The sequence below is a fragment of the Anguilla rostrata genome, chromosome 13 (genome assembly GCF_018555375.3).
Source record: "Anguilla rostrata isolate EN2019 chromosome 13, ASM1855537v3, whole genome shotgun sequence".
NCBI classification, from domain to species: domain Eukaryota; kingdom Metazoa; phylum Chordata; class Actinopteri; order Anguilliformes; family Anguillidae; genus Anguilla; species Anguilla rostrata.
In genome coordinates, this window is record NC_057945.1 from 18951787 (window position 1) to 18974063 (window position 22277).

General features: G+C 43.1%; 1 protein-coding gene across 1 annotated transcript in view; it reads left to right on the top strand.

Annotated features, from left to right (window-relative positions):
• camkvl (CaM kinase-like vesicle-associated, like) overlaps positions 1-19937 on the top strand; it is a 52048-nt gene extending 32111 nt beyond the window's left edge. Inside the window, exons 2-11 of the mRNA XM_064305747.1 lie at positions 3097-3203; positions 6399-6530; positions 7137-7211; positions 9633-9771; positions 11026-11146; positions 11436-11511; positions 11756-11892; positions 12318-12396; positions 12810-12897; positions 15960-19937. Coding sequence (XP_064161817.1) covers positions 3109-3203; positions 6399-6530; positions 7137-7211; positions 9633-9771; positions 11026-11146; positions 11436-11511; positions 11756-11892; positions 12318-12396; positions 12810-12897; positions 15960-17426 — 2409 coding nt within the window. The 5' untranslated portion in view covers positions 3097-3108 and the 3' untranslated portion in view covers positions 17427-19937. The remainder of the gene's footprint in view (positions 1-3096; positions 3204-6398; positions 6531-7136; positions 7212-9632; positions 9772-11025; positions 11147-11435; positions 11512-11755; positions 11893-12317; positions 12397-12809; positions 12898-15959) is intronic.
• Positions 19938-22277: the final 2340 nt, after the last annotated feature.

Sequence of the window (22277 nt, forward strand, 5' to 3'; positions counted from 1 at the left end):
TTTCTCCATCTGGGAGCTGAACCCTTCTACGGTCTACGGTTTAACCTCAAAATCGGAGTTGTGCTCCCAGTCCCTAACCGCCGCTCCGCACTCCGCTGTGGCCTTACGTGACTCCATACGTGGCTAAAGATGAAATACATTTTTTATTTTCCCTGATGTGATTATCGTAGCATGCAACGCACGGCAATAAAGCAGCGTCTTGAATCTGAAGTGACAGCGTGTGGGTTAGCAAAGGGCTCTGAATTTGCACATTCTGTTTCACATCTGATGAAACTCCCAGTGTCTGGGTCATCATCGTCTGAAGGGTCTCTCACACAGGCAGCTGTGGTGCGGCTAGGCGCATCTCTCTTCTTTCACGTGTCTCAGCCTGACAGACAGCCTGTTATTTCAAACTGCCTTTATGCTGCTGTCCATCAAATGACCTGCAAAACCACAAATCTTTCAGTGAAGCCCTGATCTACCTTTTTGCTTTACGGTAAAACACAGGAACTGATATGTTTTTTTTTGTTTGTTTTTTTTACTGTCCTTTGGCAAAAGGTTTGGGAAGGTTTTTTATGGTTCATAAAGCCTCTCTTGAATTTCTATAACTGTACAATAACTTCACACAACAAAGTATAAACAGTAAAACAATTAAGGAGGTTGTGAGAGAAAATTCAATAAATATTTGGTGGAATATTAACAGTGGAATTGGCCGTTTTTTGTAATTGCAAAGGCACAACAAGATGTATCTAATGATCCAGAGATTGAAATACAAAGACAATAAAATATTGCTGATTCACTGTGAAAACAGTGCCTCATTTGTTCTTGTGTACTTTGCAGAAAAGGGTGTGGGATGTCGAGTACGTAACCAGCCTCATTCCCTGTGTAGTGGTTTTAATGGCAATAGTATGGGTGATGGGGCTTTAACACATCACTTTAATTACAACAATCTGTGTTTTCAGTCCATGACACCTCCTTGTATTAGCAAATGCCCAGAGGGGCCAAGAAAAAAAAAAACTATGTACACATGATTCCACATCTCCTAACAGTATCAGCATAAAGTACTATGCTTGTAAACCCTGTATTCATTTCTAACTAAACTTAAGTAAAAATTACAAGAAAAGGAAAAAGATTAATGATATTGTGGTGCCCTCATCGGGTGATGGAATGGTATTTTGGAGGCGTTGGGAAGGTAGTAAGACTTGGCTGCATGGTGTTCGTTCAGTGCTAAGCATTGGCAGGACAGCGCTCTTAAATCGGAGGTGTAGCTTTCTGCGCTGGCCCGGTGCTACCCCTGGCTGGCCGGTTAATGATTTATCGTTTTAATAACCCGAGTCTTGTGGAGGGAGAGTATTGGAGATAATCTTTCTCTCAGGAGGGGTGAGATCACTCACTGCTCTGTAGTCTTTCTCTGCGTGCATTTTGCTCTTTGTTTCTGTTCCTTTTGATACCCCTGTCCAGGGCCATGCACAGATTGCATAGAGCATAAATGCTGTAAGTCAGACCTGGGAGGCAGCTGAATGAAGTTGTATTATGTTTTGCGTCATAACGCTTTCACTGTAAATATATACACATACATATAGTGAGCTCCATAATGTGTAGGACAAAGACATATTTTTTTCTTGATTTGGCTCTGGACTCAATTTTATGATTTGTAATCAAATAATTTGCATGTTCAGATGTGGTTAAAGTTCAGATTCCCAGCTTTTATTAAGGGGTTGTTTTATACATTTTGGTTTCACATTGGCCCCCACATTACAGGGTACAATAATGTCTGGGACAAATAGCTTCACAGGTATTAATATTTAGGTGTGTTAAATTGCTTCCTTTGTGCAGGTATGAGAGATTTCAGTATCTATTCTTGATTTTAGGCTGTATAACATTTTATAAAAAACAAAAAATATTTGCAAAAAAAGAGGCTATGATAAAATAAAATTTCCATTTCCTGATCTGGGCAGAAAGCAGTACATATTCAAAATACATTTGTGTGGTTGGTCTTGAGTTGACACAAACAGCCCCATAAAATGTGGGATGCTAATAGGTTCAAGGTAATGAAGGGTAGAAGCTAAATCTTTAGATGGTTTTGATGTGATTGGTGGTTCATTGCACACATTATCATGATGTGAGCATTAAAGGGTTATTTAGAATGGAAATTAAGTGTTCTTAAAATGTGTGTTTTGAGACAATGAACATGTCTGCCTTAAAATATGTAGACTTTAAGAAATAGATTTCTGCATTGATTTTTACCATTTATTAGTAGAGTTTGACAAATGAAAAAGTGCTTTCTCTATGTCTTGATGATGTTGAAATATTTTCACAAGGTTAAAGCTACAAAGTTACCAAATTGCTGCCACAGATATACTTTTTACCACAGAGAAAAGTAGTTGGCTTCCACACAAAAAAATAATTAGAACCTTCCATCACGTCACAGTATGGTCAGAACATCAGCTCAGTTTGCAGTTTGCCACAGGCAGACCACGATTGTTTTACCAAACATATTGTAATGTTTTGGTTATGTAATGTTTGACTTGGGTCTCAGTCTCCCAACCCCTGCTTGATTGTTGGGATTAGAGAGAGGGAGATTGGGGCCAGTGGAGGGATTAAACTGACAGAGGAGATAGTTCAATCCATGCTTATATGCAGTGTAGATTTATGCTGTTGTTTTGCATTTTACAATGGAATTGCTTATGGAACGCTATTGTTAATAAAGCTGTTTACATATTTGACAGGTATTTTATATCACTAGTTTTGTCTGTGTTCCCCTTAGCAGTGTTTTCTGTCTTCTAACTACATGGTGCTCTTGATTTAAAATCATGGTTCAGCTTTCGGGCCGTACACCACATCAGTAAGAAAAAAATGGTTTCACGTTCCAGAAAGTTGCATGTGTGTGTGTCTCTCTCTAATAAAGCATGTTTGGTACCAGTTTTTTATTAGACTAACTCAAGTTCAAGTTTAAGTTTACAGAGCATTCATTTTTGTGTTCTTTCCCTTCTACGGTGTCAGCCTATACTGTCAAGGGTGGTAATGCATGCTTGAGGGAGCTTTGGCTGGTTTCATGGTGAGTTCCTATTTACACCGTTGGAAAGACTGTGACATGGCTGTTCTCTTTCTGCACAGGTAGATGCTGTCATGCCATTTGGATGCTTTGCTCAACGGGATGGGCGAAACTTCAACAGCCCAACCGACATCACAGACAAGTATGAGATTGGACAGGTCCTAAGAGCGTGAGTACCCATATTGAGTAGTCGCTGTGATATCATCGTATTAAAATATGTTCCTTGAGACCATAAGTGTAATTTTTACGCCGAAGATAAGTTGATTCCTTCAACTGCAAATTAGACTAGGAATCCTAAATTAGCCTTAAGTCAGACAGGAATCAATTACTGAATGATAGTGTTAAATACAAAAATATGTGCACTGCAAATAAGTTTAAATTCCTCTTTAGAGAAGAGAGAGTACATATTTATGACTTATTTTTTCATGGTTGAAATCAGTTATGCCATGGTAATACAGTGTGCTGGCTATGTTGAGGGATGATAGGTTTGAGTAGTTTATTTGGTGCAGTCTTGGGTAGAAGGACTAAATTTGGATAACCCAGTTTTTGGGCGAAGCGAGGGTACCCCTCCTTTCACCACCAGGTGTATGTGCAGCTGGGTCATGCATCTAAATTACTGGATTTTCTGTAATTTCACCCCAAGGTGAAATTCAGCATGATCACAAATGGTTCTGTCATGTTGTTCCTCACAAAAATAAATAAACAAATTCAATAATTAATTCAGTTCCAGAAAATCTGTGAGGTTGTGTAGGCTTCGACAAGATTAGGCTACTTTATTCTGGTGGAAACATAAACTTGGTTTTCGCCTCTTTGGGAGTTAAACGCAGAAGACAGCACATCACAGCTGACACATGGAAATGCTTTGAGAACAGTGGCTGCCGTCTGTGAGTGAAAACTCTGAGATGAGAAGAGCCCTGCTCAGAGACAGAGGTGCAGGGCAGCTTAGCTGTGAATAATGATCAGTAGGGCCTGATTTGTCTAATGGGGACTTTCACACACACACACACACACAGACACACACACACACACACAAACAGACACAGACACACACACACACAGACACACACACACACACAGACACAGACACACACACACACACACACAGAAACACACACACACACACACACACACACACACACACACACACACACACACACACACACACACACACACAGACAGACACACACACAGACACACACACACACACACACAGACACACACACACACACACACACACACACACAGACACAGACACAGACACACACACACACACACACACACAGACACAGACACACACACAGACACACACACACACACACACACACACACACACACACACACACAGACACAGACACAGACACACACACACACAGACACAGACACAGACACACACACAGACACAGACACAGACACACACACAAATTCGAATTCAAATTCAAAATGCTTTATTGGCATGAAATACACTTGTACTTATTGCCAAAGAGTACACATAGAAACAGGAACAGGAAACATGAAATACGAACAACATTGTGGAAACGACAACAATGCAATCAACAGTGTGGCAATGGCCACAACGAGTAGGCTATACAATAATAACAATAATAAAATCATAACAATAATAATAACAATAATAATAATAATAATAATAATGTAAAAAAAAAGATAGAAATTAATAAATAATTAAAATAAATATATTTGTGGTGGTCAACCAGTGTCCCTCAGATTATGGCAGGCCGAGATGTACTTTGCTGCTAGTGGAGCCGTTGGCCTTTCTCCTAGCAGGATTTGCATTTTTTCCTCATTTGTTTGGGAAAGGAAGTCTTTTATAATTAGAGAAAATTTGTTGAAATAATGTGTCCTAATTTCTGAATATTTTTCACAATGTAGGAGAAAGTGCATCTCTGTTTCCACCTCTCCTGTCTTACAGTGACCACATATACGTTGTTCTTTTGGTAACCATGTATTCCGGTGTCTGCCTTTTTCAATTGCAAGTGCGTGGTCACTGAGCCTGTACTTGGTCAGGATCTGTCTCTGCTTTGTATCTCTGACAGAGAAGACACACACACACACACACACAGACACAGACACAGACACACACACACACACACACACAGACACACACACAGACACAGACACACACACACACACACACACACAGACACACACACAGACACACACACACACACACACACACAGACACACACACACACACACACACACAGACACAGACACAGACACACACACACACACACACACACCACACAGACACAGACACACACACACACACACACACACACACACAGACACACACACACACACACACACACACACACACAGATGCACAGCTACAGCTGCAGCTCAGTTGAGTCGTTGGCCATACTGCCATATCATTCAGGGAGGGATTCAGTCTGCAGGGCGTTGAGCCTAGCGGACTGCCTGCGATCTGCCAAGTCCACTGATGCTGCTGCAGCTATGAGGGTGTTGTAGCAATGGGACAATTTACTGCAGAAAATATCAAGATATTGCAACACTTCACTACGTATAGACAAATATACAAGATATTGCAGGATGTATTATTTTCTAATCATTAAGAAATACATTTCTTATACTTTCCAGAAAAGTCTCCACAAGTCCACAGGCACTCCTGCAATCCCTTGGTCCACAGGGATTGGTCCAAATCACCAGCTGTCATCAGTTGGCTGAAGTTCAAACACCATGTGTATAAATTGCTGGTCTGAATTTTGTTTGCCATTGAAAGGAGTTATGTTACATCATGCTGGGAATTCATTAGCTGCAGTTAAAGTGAGAGACAGTTATATTCTTGGTCATACATCCTTGTGCTGTTTCGTGCACTTTAGTAGAACTGAACTGTTTCATTGGACTTTTGTATTTACCACAAATAATTCAGCAGCCCCAGCACCCTGTACCATATTCATATCAAACTACTGAAGTTAAGCAGGTCTGCGGTCGGTTTGTATTGAAGCTAAGCAGGGGTGGACCTGGTTAGTATTGAATCCACACAAGTCTGGGCTTGGTTTGTTTTTAAACTGGAGACTTCCTGGGTTAGCTAAATTGCTGCTGGATATGGTGTTGATAGGCCAGTAGGGAGCATGCCAAATATAAAGCCATAGAAATCTATGCTGTAGACAGTGTAGTCTTTCAGATGTGATGCTACACCAAGGTCCTGGTTAAATCAAGGTTTGAGCCCTGGCCAAATTCCTTCAAAACTGGCTACATCTGGTCACCTACTCATCCCTCAGCATTTCCTTCCCACTTTGACTCTCATCAGTTGATCTACCTGGTTTGACAAGGGTAAAATAATTTAATGAACAGTTTCTCCTGCATTCCTGTCTACCTGGTGCAGCAAGGAGTTCTGTGAACTGTGCCTGGCCAAGGACAGACAGACGGACAAGGTCTATGTCTGCAAAAAATTCCTCAAGAAAGATGGCAGGAAAGTGCGCAAGGCAGCCAAGAACGAAATAATGATCCTGAAAATGTAAGTGAGAGAGAGTGTGTGTGCGTGTGTGTGTGAGAATGAGAGAGAGAGAGAGAGAGAGAGAGAGATACATGTGCACTATGGCAGCATAATTCCACAGACTGTGCATACCGTGTAGACTTGCAAGATACTCAGCTCCTGCATTCCTTTATGAAATCCTCTCTTTTTCTTGACTACTGGAGGTTCTGATTTGGCAACTGGAGTTTCTGGTGCAGTAGTACAGTAAATAACATTCATTGCCATTGTATTATCCTTGGGGGTGTTCCTCATGAATATTCATAACATGAATCCATTTTGAATGTTCTAGCTTCAACAGTCGGGAGACAGAACTTTCTGTGTTAAGAATACAGAGCTGAGTATTTGGTGGGTCTATAGTGTCTGTGACAGTACTCCATTAAGAAAAAGTACTCTGTCTTTGCATGACAAAGTACAGCTGGTTTGATTGTAGAACTACCAGTGGCAGTTCTGTAAATAGCTTCAGAAAATATATTGCAACATACCATGTATTCTTAAAACATAACACCTGTTAGAACCTTTTTATACTTGGAAACATTATGTGTCATCTATGCATCTATGCAGTGTGTCTTTTTGGTATATGTGTTGCAGGGTCAACCACCCGAATATTCTGCAATTGATTGACACTTTTGAGACCAGGAAGGAGTATTACATCATCCAGGAGCTGTGAGTCTGACCATCCTCTTCTGTTCAGTAACACATTAATACTCCAGGAGCTGTGAGTTTAAGCATCCTCTTCTGTTCAGAAACACATTAATACTCCAGGAGCTGTGAGTTTGAGCATCCTCTTCTGTTCAGTAACACATTAATACTCCAGGAGCTGTGAGTTTGAGTGCCCTCTTCTGTTCAGTAACACATTAATACTCCAGGAGCTGTGAGTTTGAGCATCCTCTTCTGTTCAGTAAGACATTAATACTCCAGGAGCTGTGAGTTTGAGTGCCCTCTTCTGTTCAGTAACACATTAATACTCCAGGAGCTGTGAGTTTGAGTGCCCTCTTCTGTTCAGTAACACATTAATACTCCAGGAGCTGTGAGTTTGAGTGCCCTCTTATGTTCAGTAACACATTAATACTCCAGGAGCTGTGAGTTTGAGCATCCTCTTCTTTTTCAGTAACACATTAATACTCCAGGAGCTGTGAGTTTGAGTGCCCTCTTATGTTCAGTAACACATTAATACTCCAGGAGCTGTGAGTTTGAGTGCCCTCTTCTGTTCAGTAATGCATTAACGCTGCAGGACCTCTGAGTTTCATCAGTCTCTTCTGTTCCCTAATTTGCATTACAATCTGACATTGTTGCACCTGGTTTTGTCATAGCTTCACCCATGTGACTTGATTGGCACATGTCTGCACATCTGGGGTGTGTCCCATTACTTTTCACTCCTCACCTCCTTTCCTCCACTCCCGCACTACCACTCGTCTCCAACCTGGGCGTATGCTAATGAAAGGAGAGGAGGAGAAGAGTGAAGGAAAAGACAAGGAAGGTGTGAAGACAATTGGGGGATAGCTTATCTGCTCCTCCATCATTGTTGTCTATTGATGAAATAGCCCTGTCATAATCTTTATATTTATATTTATATTTTGAGAAGTCCACCGATTTCCATAGATTAATGAAATGGATATGTAGCTTCATATTATGTTATCGTTTCCCAATGTTAAGTGTTCACATTGAAAAACACTTATTTCCCACTGTAATATCTGAAATCAGATTTTTTTGCAATAAATACATCCTTTGGAAAAGGTTGGTTGAATAATGCATCCGTATTCACACACTGAAATAATGGTAGCTGCCATGCTTATTTATGTTCACTTATGAGTCATGCTCCTTTAAGTAACATTCATGCACAAGCAAATAAATAAACCTGCTTTCCTGTCTTAACTTGCCAAATTTGTCTGTAGCATATGAGCCACAAAAATGAACTGGTATTTTATTATCCATTGCAGGATCTAGCCTTCGAGTAGGATGCTATGTGTGATAATGGCCTTGAACCACACACAAATTTGGCTAAATATCGTGCATAATTGGGGATATTTAGTTCTCTGCCATCTCTGCTTTCTAAAGTTTGGATTGTGTCAAATTCTGTGGGATGGTCTTTCCATTTCTGTGAGTGTGAGCATGATGATGTCACCCAGAAATGTGAAAAGACTTCCGTGGTAGGATACATCAATGTACCCTTTACTGGGAGGATACAAGGGGCTCATTCCAATTGCTTATTTTATCTATGCTTGGTTGTGCTTCAAATGGAAAAAATGCTACTTTGTAGGCGGCATTTGAAAGCAGGAAGGCATCAAGGCACGTCTCATTCGAAAGTTAGCAAAAAATGATGCCTGTAAGTTGTCTTCATTCGGACAATTATGAAGGAAGCACACAGTAGGATATCCCATAGGTCTTTGAGATTTCCTCAGGCTTCTTGCTTCTGTTAAAATAATGGTGGCCAAAAAACAACAACGCGGTGGTTGCGGTGGCAGTGGAGGAGCTTGTTTACAAGTGTGTTTACAAGCGTGAACATGCTGTGAACTCAATAATTCATTGTAGTTATATTTTTCAGAATACATTTAATTAATTTTAATATACTGGGAAGGGAGTGGAGGGAAGGAGGTGAGGTGTGAAAAGTAATGGGAATGCACCCAAGTGCTCATTATAAGACAGGAAGTGACATCACAGTGCATCTGAAGAATAGAAATTCTGTTTCCCAATGAATGTGCCTAGCAGCAGTGGGATCATCTGTGACCTGAACCGCAAGGCTTTAAGTGAAAATCCTCCAGGCTGTTTGGTCCAGCTAAAGATAGAGCCATACCAGGGAGCTAAGATTGAATGATTGGTGATTACATTATAATCTCACATCCATCCTGGAGGTTTATTTTTGTTTTTGTTTTGTTGTTTTTAAATTGTGATATTTTTCACAGATTTCTCGATTTTAATTTACATCCCCTTGGATTCAGAGTATGAATATATAGCTAATAAAAGATGAGATTGTTGTGTGTGTATGGTTGTGATGGTGTGTGTGTGTGTGTGTGTTGTGTGTGTCCATGTGTGTGTGCGTGTGTGTGGCTGGTTTTAACTATGTATTGTATGTGTGTGCAATTGCAGAGCTACAGGAGGAGATGTGTTTGACTGGATCCTGGACCAGGGCAGCTACACAGAGAGAGATGCCTCCAATGTGATACGCCAGGTCCTGGAGGCTGTGGCCTACCTGCACTCCCTCAACATTGTGCACCGGAACCTGAAGGTGACTGACAGGGCTGTGGGCGGGGCATTAGTGGGCTTTCCATTTGTCTGTGATTCGAACAGTATTCCCAATGTTGGAGCATATGTCTATGCCTGTCAGGTTGCAAGAGTCACGGTGTTGTAAGAACAGATGTTTTACGTGTGGGTTTTTACTGGGGTGGAACCCTGGTGCACAAGGTCAGTGTTCTCCAGATTTGATGTTAAACTGAGGCCATGACTGTGGTCATTAAAGATCCCATGGCACTTTTTGACCATGTGTCCTGGTCAAATTCCCTCAGAAACTAACCATATCATCATTCCTCTGTGTATGCAGCAGGTCTCCCTTATAAAAGGATTTTAATCTCAATTAAACAATGTATATGAATAAAGGAGTGTGTGTGTGTGTGTGTGTGTGTGTGTGTGTGTTTGTGTGTGTATGTGTGTGTGTGTGTGCATGTGTCTGTGTCTGTGTGTCTGTGTATGCTCTGTCCTCCTTGGCCCACAGGAAAAATAACAAATATATATTATATATTCAGCCACTCGAGAGGCAGATGATGTAATTATCAAGCATTCAACTCTGATATTGCAGACGGTCCCTTTTGGCTTTAATGTGTGAAAACAAATGTGCGTGGAGCCAATTGGCTCCTTTAAAGCTAAACGCAGTCCCAAGCGGCTTCTAATCATCACCGTTTAGAACCATCGCCCCTGCTCACGCTTTTTCTGTGTATCTGCTGCTCTCTGGTGGACACCTGGTTACGGTACAGGGTCAAACAATTGACAGCTGCAGTTGGCATACTGTAATTTTAAAAAAACCACTTGCCAACTCTTGTTTTAAAAATAAAAACCAATGAATGTTATTTGCATATACAGTGCTCATGTGTCTGTAAACCTGGCAACTTTGTACTTTAAAAAATGGATGCTCTGAGCTGACAGAGAATAAACTGACCTGTCTTGTTCGAACACGTTTCAGACAGGGAACTGGTGGCTCTGTGCCATTGCATCGACATCAGCTGGCAGAGCCCCATAAATGTAGTACCACCCCTGGACTGTGCCAAATAATTAATTGAAATACATATTCTGCTGCTCACTGTACTCCTTGATGTGAATTCTTGAAAAAACCCCCAGGGTGAATCTTAGCCAGGAGTGTGCTACACATCTGGTCCACAGACAGACGGACGTTAAAGTGGAAGAAGTGACGTGTGAGCACATTGCTCCTCCTCTTGTCTGCGGTGCTGGAGATACATTGTTTCTCAGCCTATGTCTCTTTTTCCTTCAGCTGGAGAACCTCATGTACTATACGGAGAACAACCACAATAAAGTGGTGCTGCGAGACTTCTACCTGTCCAAGTTTGAGAATGGCTCTATCACCGAGCCCTGCGGCACACCTGAGTACCTGGGTACATCATCCTCTCTGTGTCTCTCTCATCCTTGCCCCCTCCCTCCCTCTGTCGCTCTATTTTTCTTCTGCCCTTTCCCCCCTTCACTCTCCCGTGCTGTCTGTCTTCGACCCCAGAGTTGCTGTGAATTACTGCTCATTCTGTTTCAATTTTAAATCAATACATCTGTTGCATTGTATTATACAGGTTGGGTCACTGATAGTTAGTGCACTCTCTCTCTCTCTCTCTCTCTCTCTCTTCCTTTCTGTGGGAATGTCACTTCCTGACTGCCTCTCTCTTCCCACTTCAGCTCCAGAGGTTGTAGCTCGACATAGGTATGGCCGCCCGGTGGACTGCTGGGCTGTGGGCGTCATCATGTACATCCTGTAAGTGTCCAAAAGATGACTGCACTGTGCCGCAAGAACTGCACTGTAACACACCACCAAAATGCAGCATAACACACCTACAAACTGTGCTGTAACACACCTACAAACTGTGCCGTAACACACCACCAAACCATAACACTTTCGTATAAGACAAGGCTATTGGCAAGAATGGAGGAACTGGTCCTCTCATCAATCCTTTCTCTTTCTCGTTCTCTTATTTCTATCTCTCCCCCCCTCCCCCCAGACTCTCTGGAAACCCCCCGTTCTATGATGAGACAGAGGAAGAGAACACTGACCTGCACAACCGCATCATATTCTGTCGTATCGTAGCAGGGGAGTTTGAGTTTGACTCCCCCTACTGGGATGACATCTCTCCTGCAGGTACAGCTCCGGCCACAGGGGCCATCAGAGACTTGTAAAACAGCATCACTCAGAAAGCTACACACCCCAGCAGGGAGACAGACTGGACAGCTACTGCTGAGAGATCTGTATTCACAAGCAGTCAGAAGAAAAGCCATTCAAATCCCCCACTGCACACACCCGCTTCACTCCTCATTAGACAGGCTACCCTCAGGCCACAGGAAAAAAAGAGCCATGAAACATAATTTATGCTCTCTGTGGTTCCCATGTTAAATAAGGGTGGGTGGACAGATTAGGAGGTTTTTGTTATGTGAGTTGAGTCACCATTATGGCAGCAGTGCCTTTGGAGAACTTTGATGAGTTTTGCTAGTTTAATAAAGTTTGTGATATTTTCCTTGTTTAACTGGTCGCTAATGCTCTCGTTCTGTCTCTCCCTCACTTTTCAGCAAAAGAGTTGGTCTGCAGGCTAATGGAGGTGGATCAGATGCTGAGGATCACAGCCCAGGAAGCACTTTGGCACGAATGGTAAAACACACACACACGCACGCACGCAGACACAGAGAGACACACACACACATGAATACACACACACAAGAGACTGATACTGTGTGTATTGAGAAAGGCATACAATTTTGAATTTCACACAGAAAAAATTATATCTATGATTTTATCAATGAACTGTACTGAAATTCATGACATTTAATTTCAACTGTACGGGGGCTGTGTACGTCACAATAAAAGCGAAGAGCTCTCCAGAGTTTGGCTGTAGATGAACGGTTTTAATAAGCTGATATCGATACAGAAATCCAGAGATACTGTAGGCACAAGCTGTCCCTTATGGGTAATTTCTGTCTGAACTCTCACACTGTCGTGGAAGCAATACAGCTTGTGATTTTCAGTCTGTGTGTGTGTGTGTGTGTGTGTTTTGTGTTTTTCAGGATTGCAGGCAATGGTGCCTCAGAGAAGAATCTGAAAGATGGAGTGTGTGCCCAGTTTGAGAAAAACTTTGCAAAGGCCAAGTGGAGGGTAAGAGAGAGAGAGAGAGAGAGAGAGAGAGATGAGACCTACCGTGTCTCACTGCCATAGACTCTACAATGATGTAGCTAAGACTGAGGCTCGAACCTGTGATTATGGTGAGAGCCTTTACTGGCTGAGCTGCTCTATGGGGCCCAGCCTGAGCTTGTGGTGGGAGCTGTTCAATGATTTTTTTCTTTTCTTTTAATTTGGAAGGTCCAGTCATATTTTGGTCAGGATCCAATCCCAGACGACGGGTTGTGTTACAATAAATGCCTTTAGTGGTTATAGGCTCACCTGGTTGCCTGGGTTACCAGAGCGATGAGGGAACTTGTTAGGCAGCACAGAAAGGAGACAGCGCTGTGGTTGCACAGTTCCTTTGTTTTTCATTCAGAGCCTTTACTAATGACAAGTTCTCCAGTTTGGTGATTAAATGTTTTGGTGGCGTGTCTGCAAGTCTACCCATATCTGGACTTGACTTAAACAGGATTTTAAACTATTGAACAGACCCTCCCCCACCCCCCCAATAAAACCACAGAGGTTTGTGTTGCATAGGAGTGACAGCCTGACTAATGGAAATGACACTCTTCTCTCCCCTCTGCCTGTGAAAACTTCAGGAGCTGAAGGTACTGTGCTGGTGAGGCAGTGGGGGTGAGGGTGCCTGGCCCTAGTCTTTTCCCCGCAGACTGCAGCTCTGTGGCTAACTCACTGGGTGGGGATATGCAGACTTAGGCTGGAAACATATTTAAATCACGCGAACGCGCACACAAGAACGCACACACGTTCTGTCACACTGTGGTCATTCAGAGCGTTCGTTCCACACATCCTCAAAAATGAAAACTACATGTCTGCAAGGAGCAATACACACATAAATTGCGGGTGCAGTTTACATTTGGACCCTTAAAAGTGTAAAATATCACAAATATGTGATTAGAATGTTCTTAACAATCACTACTGGTAACTGAAAGCAATGGCGTTCTAGAACACTGACTTAGAATGTTGAAAACATATTCCAGAAAATTTACTCAAGCGTTAACAATGTATTCCACTGTCGCTATATTTGTTGTTGTTGTGCAGAAACAGAACTAGCTGTCAACATATTTTCCGGCCCTGATCTGCCCCCTAGTGGACACACCTTTTAAACCTCCTGTCAGACTAAAAGTAAGCAGACGAGTATGTGAACAATGTCACTCGGGAAGCAACCACTTCACGTACACATAGAGCAATAAAATGTAAGTATGTTTCCAGCCTTAGAATGACCATACTTCACCCTGGCGGCTTTCAATTGGATGATTCTGAGGATGGGTGGTGACTATATTTTGTTTAAAAGAGAAAAATTCAACCCTTACTGAAAAGAGTTTGGCCGTGTACCCCCCTCCACTCCCCCTTCCCCACTGTCCGACTCACCTACCCACCACTTGGGGCAAATAAACCCTGCAGGGGGGCCATCCATGCTTTTCACGTGTAGCAGTTGGAGGAACACCATGACACCTGACATGTCTTAACCTTTCTGAGTGGTCTTCAAAGACACAGAGTGACATAACTGGGAGAGGCAGGGGCTTTCTGAAAACTCAGTTGGAAGCACAGTTGGTCAAGAGCACCACAGAGATAAGGTCTCACCAAAAGCTGACAGAATTGATTTGAGATGACCACCCTATCTGGTTTTGCCACATTTGGTATATTCCATGCAGCTGATGCAAGTAGAAAGTTTTAATGTTTGTAATGATTGTAATGATTAATGAGTCTTCCTTTGGAGTTTTCAAATGCTTCCCTTGACTGAGGTTTGTGCTCTGTGATAACAAAGCTGGTCATCTTTGAAGACTATGTGTGCTATTTTACATTCACGATACATAGAAGGATAAGGGGAATAATATCTGTGTGACTATGTGTACATGAGAATATGCATTTATTTGCGTGTGTACTTACCTCTACGTGTGTATGAGTGGCCATTTGTATGTGTATGTTTTTTTTTTGTGTGTATATGCGGGCAGTTGTATATGTGTGTGTGTGTGTGTGTGTGCATGTGTAGGTGAGTGTATGTGGGTATGCATTTGTGTGTATATGTCTGATTGTGAGTGTTGTATGAGTCTGTGTGTGTGTGAGTGTATGACTTCATATGTGTGGATGTGTGTGTGGGTGAGGTAAATCATGGTCATGAATAACTGGAACCCTGTTTCATTCAGCAGTGTCTCACCCCGACCCATTGATGTACATTGTGTCATAATCATATAGAGGAAACTGAAAACTCATCTTGCTTTTCATAATATAGGAGAATTACTTTAATTCAGATAAGTGCTCCTCAGATGCCATCCACTGGCCTGCTCAGGGAACCCAGTCAGCTGGAAAGCGTTTCTGTAGCTTTTTTATGGCCTTTAGCAGTAGAAATGCCTTGAACTCACAACAAATACCTCAGCTTCCTGAGGACAGCAGGTATCGTGTGTGTAGCCATCGCTGTAGGCATTTAGGAGTAGATTACATACAGCTCAGCGCCTTTTTATGATAGTTATGAAAAAGAATGGACTGGAATGAAAAGAATTAATTGAAATTTTTAGCTAATTTGCATCCAGACAAACTGGTTTCATAATCTGAAAAATAAAAAAGTTATTGTTTATCCGAAGGTACAGCATACAAATGCACTTTTTAAAAATAAATGCACAAAACTACACTTGCCTTTGTTTATTTACTTGGCTTTTGCATTCTTAGATTTCAGGTGAAATTATATTTAGAGCAAGTAAGATAATTATTCACATTTTTGAGCTGGATGCTTAATGATGGGGAAGAACAGTCATAAAAAGTTTCTTTCCAGAGAATGGAACAGTTGGATAGCATCACCCACATATGTACACCTTTCAGAATGACAGCAATAACTCCCCAGCGTATTCAGGCTCCCACACATTGGAGCTGCTTCGTGGCCTAGTGATGGTGCTGGAATACTAATTTGTTTTTTTGGTCATATGTGGTACTTCTGTGATAGTTCGCTTCAGAGTTTGGATGGGAATTTAAATGTCACATGAAATAATATTAGTAATAATGGAAGAGGTGTTCATTTTAGCCTCTGTCCCCTCTCTCCACAGAAAGCGATCCGCATTACCACGTTCATGCAGCGTCTCCGTGCCCCTGAATCTGGGGGCGTGGTCGGGGGGGAGGGGAGCCCAGAGGTGAAGGATAAAGGGGAGGGGGGGGAGGGCAGGGACATGGGTGTGGCAGGAGCCACGCCCACAAGCAGAGGGAGTGTCTCCCATGAAGTGGTAGTGGAAAGCGTGCCCAGGGGAGATGGGGAAAGAGGGGTGGGAGGGGCCAACGAGGAGGGTAAGAAAGCAAGTGTGGGAACGATTCCTATCAGTCCGTCGGTGGGCGTCTCCCCCACGTCCACGACTGAACCGCTCACTGAGCATAACCCCGCCCCCACACCCCTGGGAGAGGTGGTGGATGTGAGCAGGGGAGGGGCAAGAAAAGGGGCGAGGGATGATGCCCAAAAACTTCCGGCCACTGCCACCACAGCCACAGCCACCGGCACCCCGGGGCCGGACACGACGGCGCCGGAAAAGAAAGTGCCGCTGCTCGGCGTCGGCCTCGATCCGACCAGGAGAGCGGACAGCAGGAGCACCAAGGTGATCATCCTGGAGCAGGAGCTGGCCAGCAGAGCGGACGAGAGGAGCAAGCTCTCCCCTGAGATGCCAGGCCGGTGCAAAGCGGCCGCCGCGCCCTCTGCAGATCCCGCCACAGCGGCAACGGCGCCCCCTGTGGAGCAGGACAGGCCGGCGCAGCAGACCGCAGAGAGGGAGAGGAGGCCGACGGCCGCCAGCAGCTGGTGCCAGACGCAGCTTCCAGAGGCCGTGGCCGAGAGGAGCCTGGGGGTAGGCCTGGGTGGACCGGGGGACCTGAGCTCTGGGGGGGGCAGGGCTGGAGATGCTGGCCTGATCGGAAAGAGGAGCCCCGAACTAGGCCTCCCCAGGGTGAGGCAGTCGGATTTGGGTTATGGTGTGGCGGGTTCTCCCAGCCTGGGGCGAAAGAGCTCTGTTTCTGTTCCGGAGCAGAGGGAGGGCGGGGCAGCAGTGGGGCCCAGTCAGTACTCGTACTCAGCGAGCGGGGGGACTGCTTTCGGGGGTTTGGGACAGGGGGTGGGCGTTGGCGTTGGTGGTGTTGGCGACTGGCAGATGGACAGTGTGATCGAGCAGATAGAAAAGCAGATGGCGGCAGTCCTGGAGAAGATTGAAGGGGACATGCCTTCCCTCCTGGAGCAGATCAGTGACTGTCCCGAGCAGAGGCCCAAAAGCGCACACTCCTCCCCCTCAGCCAGGTCTCGCCCCCATGCCCAGTGCCACTCCACCCCCCCGCCCCTCCCCACCACCCCCCGCCCTCCTCTCCCCTCCCTTCCACACCTCACCATTCCTCCACCTTCCTACCCTCCCCCATCTCCCCCCGCCCTCACCCAGCCCTACTCCCAGCCAGCGTCCAGTCGAGATGAGAAGGATGCCAAGAGAGGCGGGGCCAGGTCTGGCCAATCAGCAAGAGGGGGTGTGGCAGGGAGAGGGCTATGAGAGCTGAGATTATGTATACACATATTTTTAAAAAACACACAGACAGACATACATACAGCTACAGAAACTCACACAGAACCCCATGAGGAACCCCACTGCCAGACTCAGTGACCCAAATGGATATTTTCATTAAAAGATCAAGACTCAATGGTGTGCCTACAATGTTAAACAGTTCAAAAGTAATGCTGCCTAACTCGGATATGTCAGTACACCTGCCTCCCAGTGTTACAGGTTCACAATATAATTTGTCGTAAGAAACACAAAAAGAGAAGTGATTTACAAAAAGGTTTACAAAAAGTTTTTACAAAGTTTTACAAAAAGTCCCACAGTGTTTTCAAGCATGACCTTGATGCCAAGTGGTTGAGTTCAAAAAGAGCTCTTTAAAAGCTTTACAAAAAGACCCATATCACAGAAAGACTCAATCGTTTAGCAGTACTGCTGCAGTCCAGTTCAGGATGTGTTTCACTCTAATTTAGCTGTGGAGAATGAGGGATCGAGCTCTTCAGTAAGCAACTGGTCTTTTTGTAAAGTTTCCTGAATGTCTATTGCCAGACATAGTTTGGTGAATCCCAGACAAGGAATTCCAGACTAGGGTCACACAATGTAAACATCGCCGACTACAGTTACTCACCAGATGAGTTAAAGCTTTGGGAAAGCAGACATCCAGGCTGTCTAAAGATGCCTGTAATGTGATTCCTGTAAACACCAAATCCATCCACTCCACCCACGTGCAACCCTGTTACTAAGAGTTTTGCAAAAGACAATCTTTTCCTGAGTGCAGAAACCCATTCCACCTAGGAGATCGTGTTGGTAGCATTGTGTTTCACATGTTCCTGCACATGAGTGATAGTATTTAAAATATGAATGGTAGTAGCCTGCCACGAAACTGAAGTGCACTACACGTGCCAAAACAAAAAACAAACAAATCTAATCAAAAGCTTCACACGCAGGCTCAGGGATCAGAACGTATTGTCATCTAAACCTATTACAGGTCTCTTCCACAAACCAGAAAGACCAATTTCAGATCTATAAAATTACTATATCAAGACTGCTTGGATGTTTTCAATATGCAGATGTATTTTTTAGGATGAAAAGAACACAATATGAATGGAAAAAATTATAGCATTCAATAAGCATTTATCATAGCCAAATTCCAACAGAAAGTACTATTATCAGAATTATCTTGTTCATTTGATTATCACTTACAGACCTGGCTTATGTTCGTTCCTTATATTCACTAATCTTGAATGAAAGCTCCCTCCAGTGGACAACATGCAACATGTGCCACTGCACAACCAAATCATAGGCGGTGTTATACTTTTGATATTTCATTATAAACAGCTCAGACATTTTCCCATATTTTTGAACATGAAAGTGGTTAAAGGGATTCTTTTTTGCATTAAAGTCTTCATAATCCATGCCATATGTAGCCTGTCCACTTGATGTATAGCCCTTATAATGGTTTCCCTTTCCTTTTGTTTAACAGCCTTGAAGCTCTGATGCAAACCCTCAATTTCATTTTTACCCAAAAATTTATCTGGTGCAAGGTTCCTCAAACCCGGTCTTGGAGGGCTGCAGCATTTGTCAGATTGTGTTGTCACTCAGCATTTAATTGATCAATTAAAGCACTTAGCTGCACTGTTAACTGACCTAATCAGGTTTATAGTTTCTAAACTGTTGCAGATTTTAATGTTAAAACAAAGACCAAAAGACCCAGTGACTCTCCAGGACCAGGCCGTGGAGCCCCTGATTTTCCGTCTCAAAAACAGCTTCTGTTTTCAGCATTCCAGGACATTTACTGATGTCTTTTCATGCTTTGATCTGCAAAGAAACAGTGATACTGCACTATTTATAGACCCTTACAGGCCCTGGCAAAACCATTCAGATTATAATTGCAGTACAATCAAAATAGAACTGATACTATGACCCCCCCCCACCTTCCACTCCTATTCTGTTAGCAACCTCAATTTACCCTTCCAGCCCTTACTGGATGGCTCTAGCACACAAACGCACATGCACTCACATACACCCTGATACACACATACACACCGAGCCACACACACATTGTCACATTCTCAAACTAACTTCATTGTCCATTTTGGTTATCATAGATTATTATAATTATGACATTATGAGAAATTGTGACATATAATGACATTCAGATATATGTACTGTTTATAAAGCCTTTTTCCCCACTGCTTGCTTTAGCCCTCCGCTCCAAGGCCTAGCCCCCCCTATATTTGATATGTTTAGTCTATTTTCTTTGTGGAATTATTTCAGAAACGTTATCCAATTTGATTATCTGTGTTTACCTGGTATCTTCTTTCCTATGTTCCCTGGTTTCCTTTGCTTATCCTTGTGTTTGCCTGGGCTCTAGGTATGACATAGATCCCACTGCATTTTTGTGCTTCTCTCTCTCAGAATCCAAAATGCTGTGATAGAGAGATCTGTTCCGTGACTGTATTTTGCTTTATGTCCGCCACTAGTTCAATAAAAACTCTGAACATAACATTTCATGTGTGTTTGAGTTGGTGTGTCCTTGTCTGAGTCCAAATACATTGCTAATATTTTGATCATATTAAAATGAGCTGGAACAACATTTGTAGGATGCATGCTCAATATTATGTGAAAATCTTGAAACTTGGCCATATGATGATTGTAGTGTGATCACTTTGCTGCAATTTCCCCAATGGGGGCTCAAACTAATGCCCCCCACCATCCATAGAGCATTCAGGTATCTGAGTATCTGAGCATTCAGGTGTCTTTCTCCTCAGTATGCTATCAGAGCTGCTGTAGTTATTGTATCAGTGAGTGGCACAAGTTCAGGCACCTGCCTGTGTGTGTGTGTGTGTGTGTGTGTGTGGTTGGGGTTGTAATATTGTAAAGTCCTCCAGCATAGAGGAACCAGGCTGCTACAATGGGTTGGGCCTGTTAACTGACCTGAAGAAGCTGGAAATACACCGCATGAACATCTAAGAAAAACTGTGTTCGCCAATGTGGGTATTTGCATGACTCTCCGCATCGCCATTATAAAGGCACACAGAAGTCGCTGAATTATTGTATAAAACCTCACCCCTCTCTATGACGGACAGCTTCTCGTTCCACCTTCGAGTTTATCTACTACATAGAAGGTATAAACGTTCGTTACATTTCGGAAATCCGAATTCCAATTAATCGAATACGACTACAAATCCCAATTTCCATGGCGCTCGCTTAATGTCTTGGCTGGCTTAATTCAAAGACAGGGGGGTAAATTGTTTCGAAAAAGATTACACTGCAAATTATTGGACAAATGGTACATGTAAAACAAAGAAAAGAAAATAATTTATTGAATTTTTATTAATTGAATATTATATTACATTAAGGTCCCAAAGTCTCAAAAACAAAAATATGATTTTAATATGAACCTCCACATGTCATAGACGGAATGCTGTTCCCTGGCCAAACTCCGCACATGTTTATAGATAGCTACTTTTCTGGGGGTTACAACACGGTAAGGGAAATTGCATGTGGTGCTGAGAACAGCCAGTCAGCCTCTTCCTTCGATACGCAAAAAGTCACTCAGCTCCCGCCAGTTTGCCTGATAAGCACTGTGGACCACCCGAACGTTCCGTTGTTGCTGCGTATTTCTTTAGCACTTTTTTTGCTTTCAATACCACGGAACAGGCCCGAGTAATATCAGATGTGGTGAGTTCTGCATACTAGCTACTTCTCCGAGACATGCACGCTAGCTTACTTGCTACTTAACGTTAGCTGGTCATAGCTATTTTATATTGACATAAAAACGGAAAACTATATTCCTCGTATGTACGAGTAAAGTGGGCTGGTTTTGACAAGATTAGATGAAAGCCTAATTGTGGTAACTGGCCGAACAACTTTCCAGATTTTACGAAATTAACGGGGAAGTGGGAGTCGGACAGGGAGAAAGTGATAAATAATGAACAGCGAATATATGGAGGAACAGCCTTACACGATCACTGCTGAGCGAATCTTTTACCATTAAGGTTAGCTAACGCTAAATGTGATGGGTTCCCACGTTTTCGACGTGGGTAGGTTGCAAATGTTATTAGCTGATTAACATTAAGATAGCTGTCTGTAGGTTTAACATAACGGTCACCCAGAGCCAGCTATAGTTGTAAGTTACTCATTAGGGTTGATTTTAAATCTATAGAGCTGAGTCTAGCTGACTAATGTGGAATTGTGGTTACATATAGACAACGTTAGCTGCTTGACCACTTGGCTAACAAGTAAGAAACCTCGTTCTCGGCTTGGCTGAATTGCTTACTAGCTGTGGCATATGCTCTTGCATATCGTGTCGCAGGTGCTTGATCGACACAAGCGTGTCTTGCAAGTGGAAGGCAGTGAGAGCAGACAAAGCTAACATAGCTACTGCCAACAAGCTAAGTTAGCTAGGATAGTGTAGCTAATCAGAATCGGAACCTTTACTCTTGTTAGCTGGGCGCATCGGCCCACTTGGGCCTTTGTCAGAGCACCCCCTCATCCAACACTTCATGTTTGAATTCAGGGCATTTTAGCAGTAGTCTTACGGTAACACTATCAGTGTTCACACAAGCTTATAGCTACCTTAGTTTTATTTTACGAGGGCTCAATCGTGTGACGTAGCGAGATAACGTTAACTGTATAACCAGCTACCAGGCATGGGCTGGGTGAATACTGATAATTTTATGTATCCAGCCATTGTTTTGTGGTTTGCAGTATTTTGATGACAAGCTTTTATGGGCTATAAAGTGAAAACCCAAGATCAAACTAAGTGTTAGAAGATTATAGTGTTGCTACTTAATTAACAGCTAATTGCATGTAACGTTGCTGGCTAGGTAACTCGTACCCATT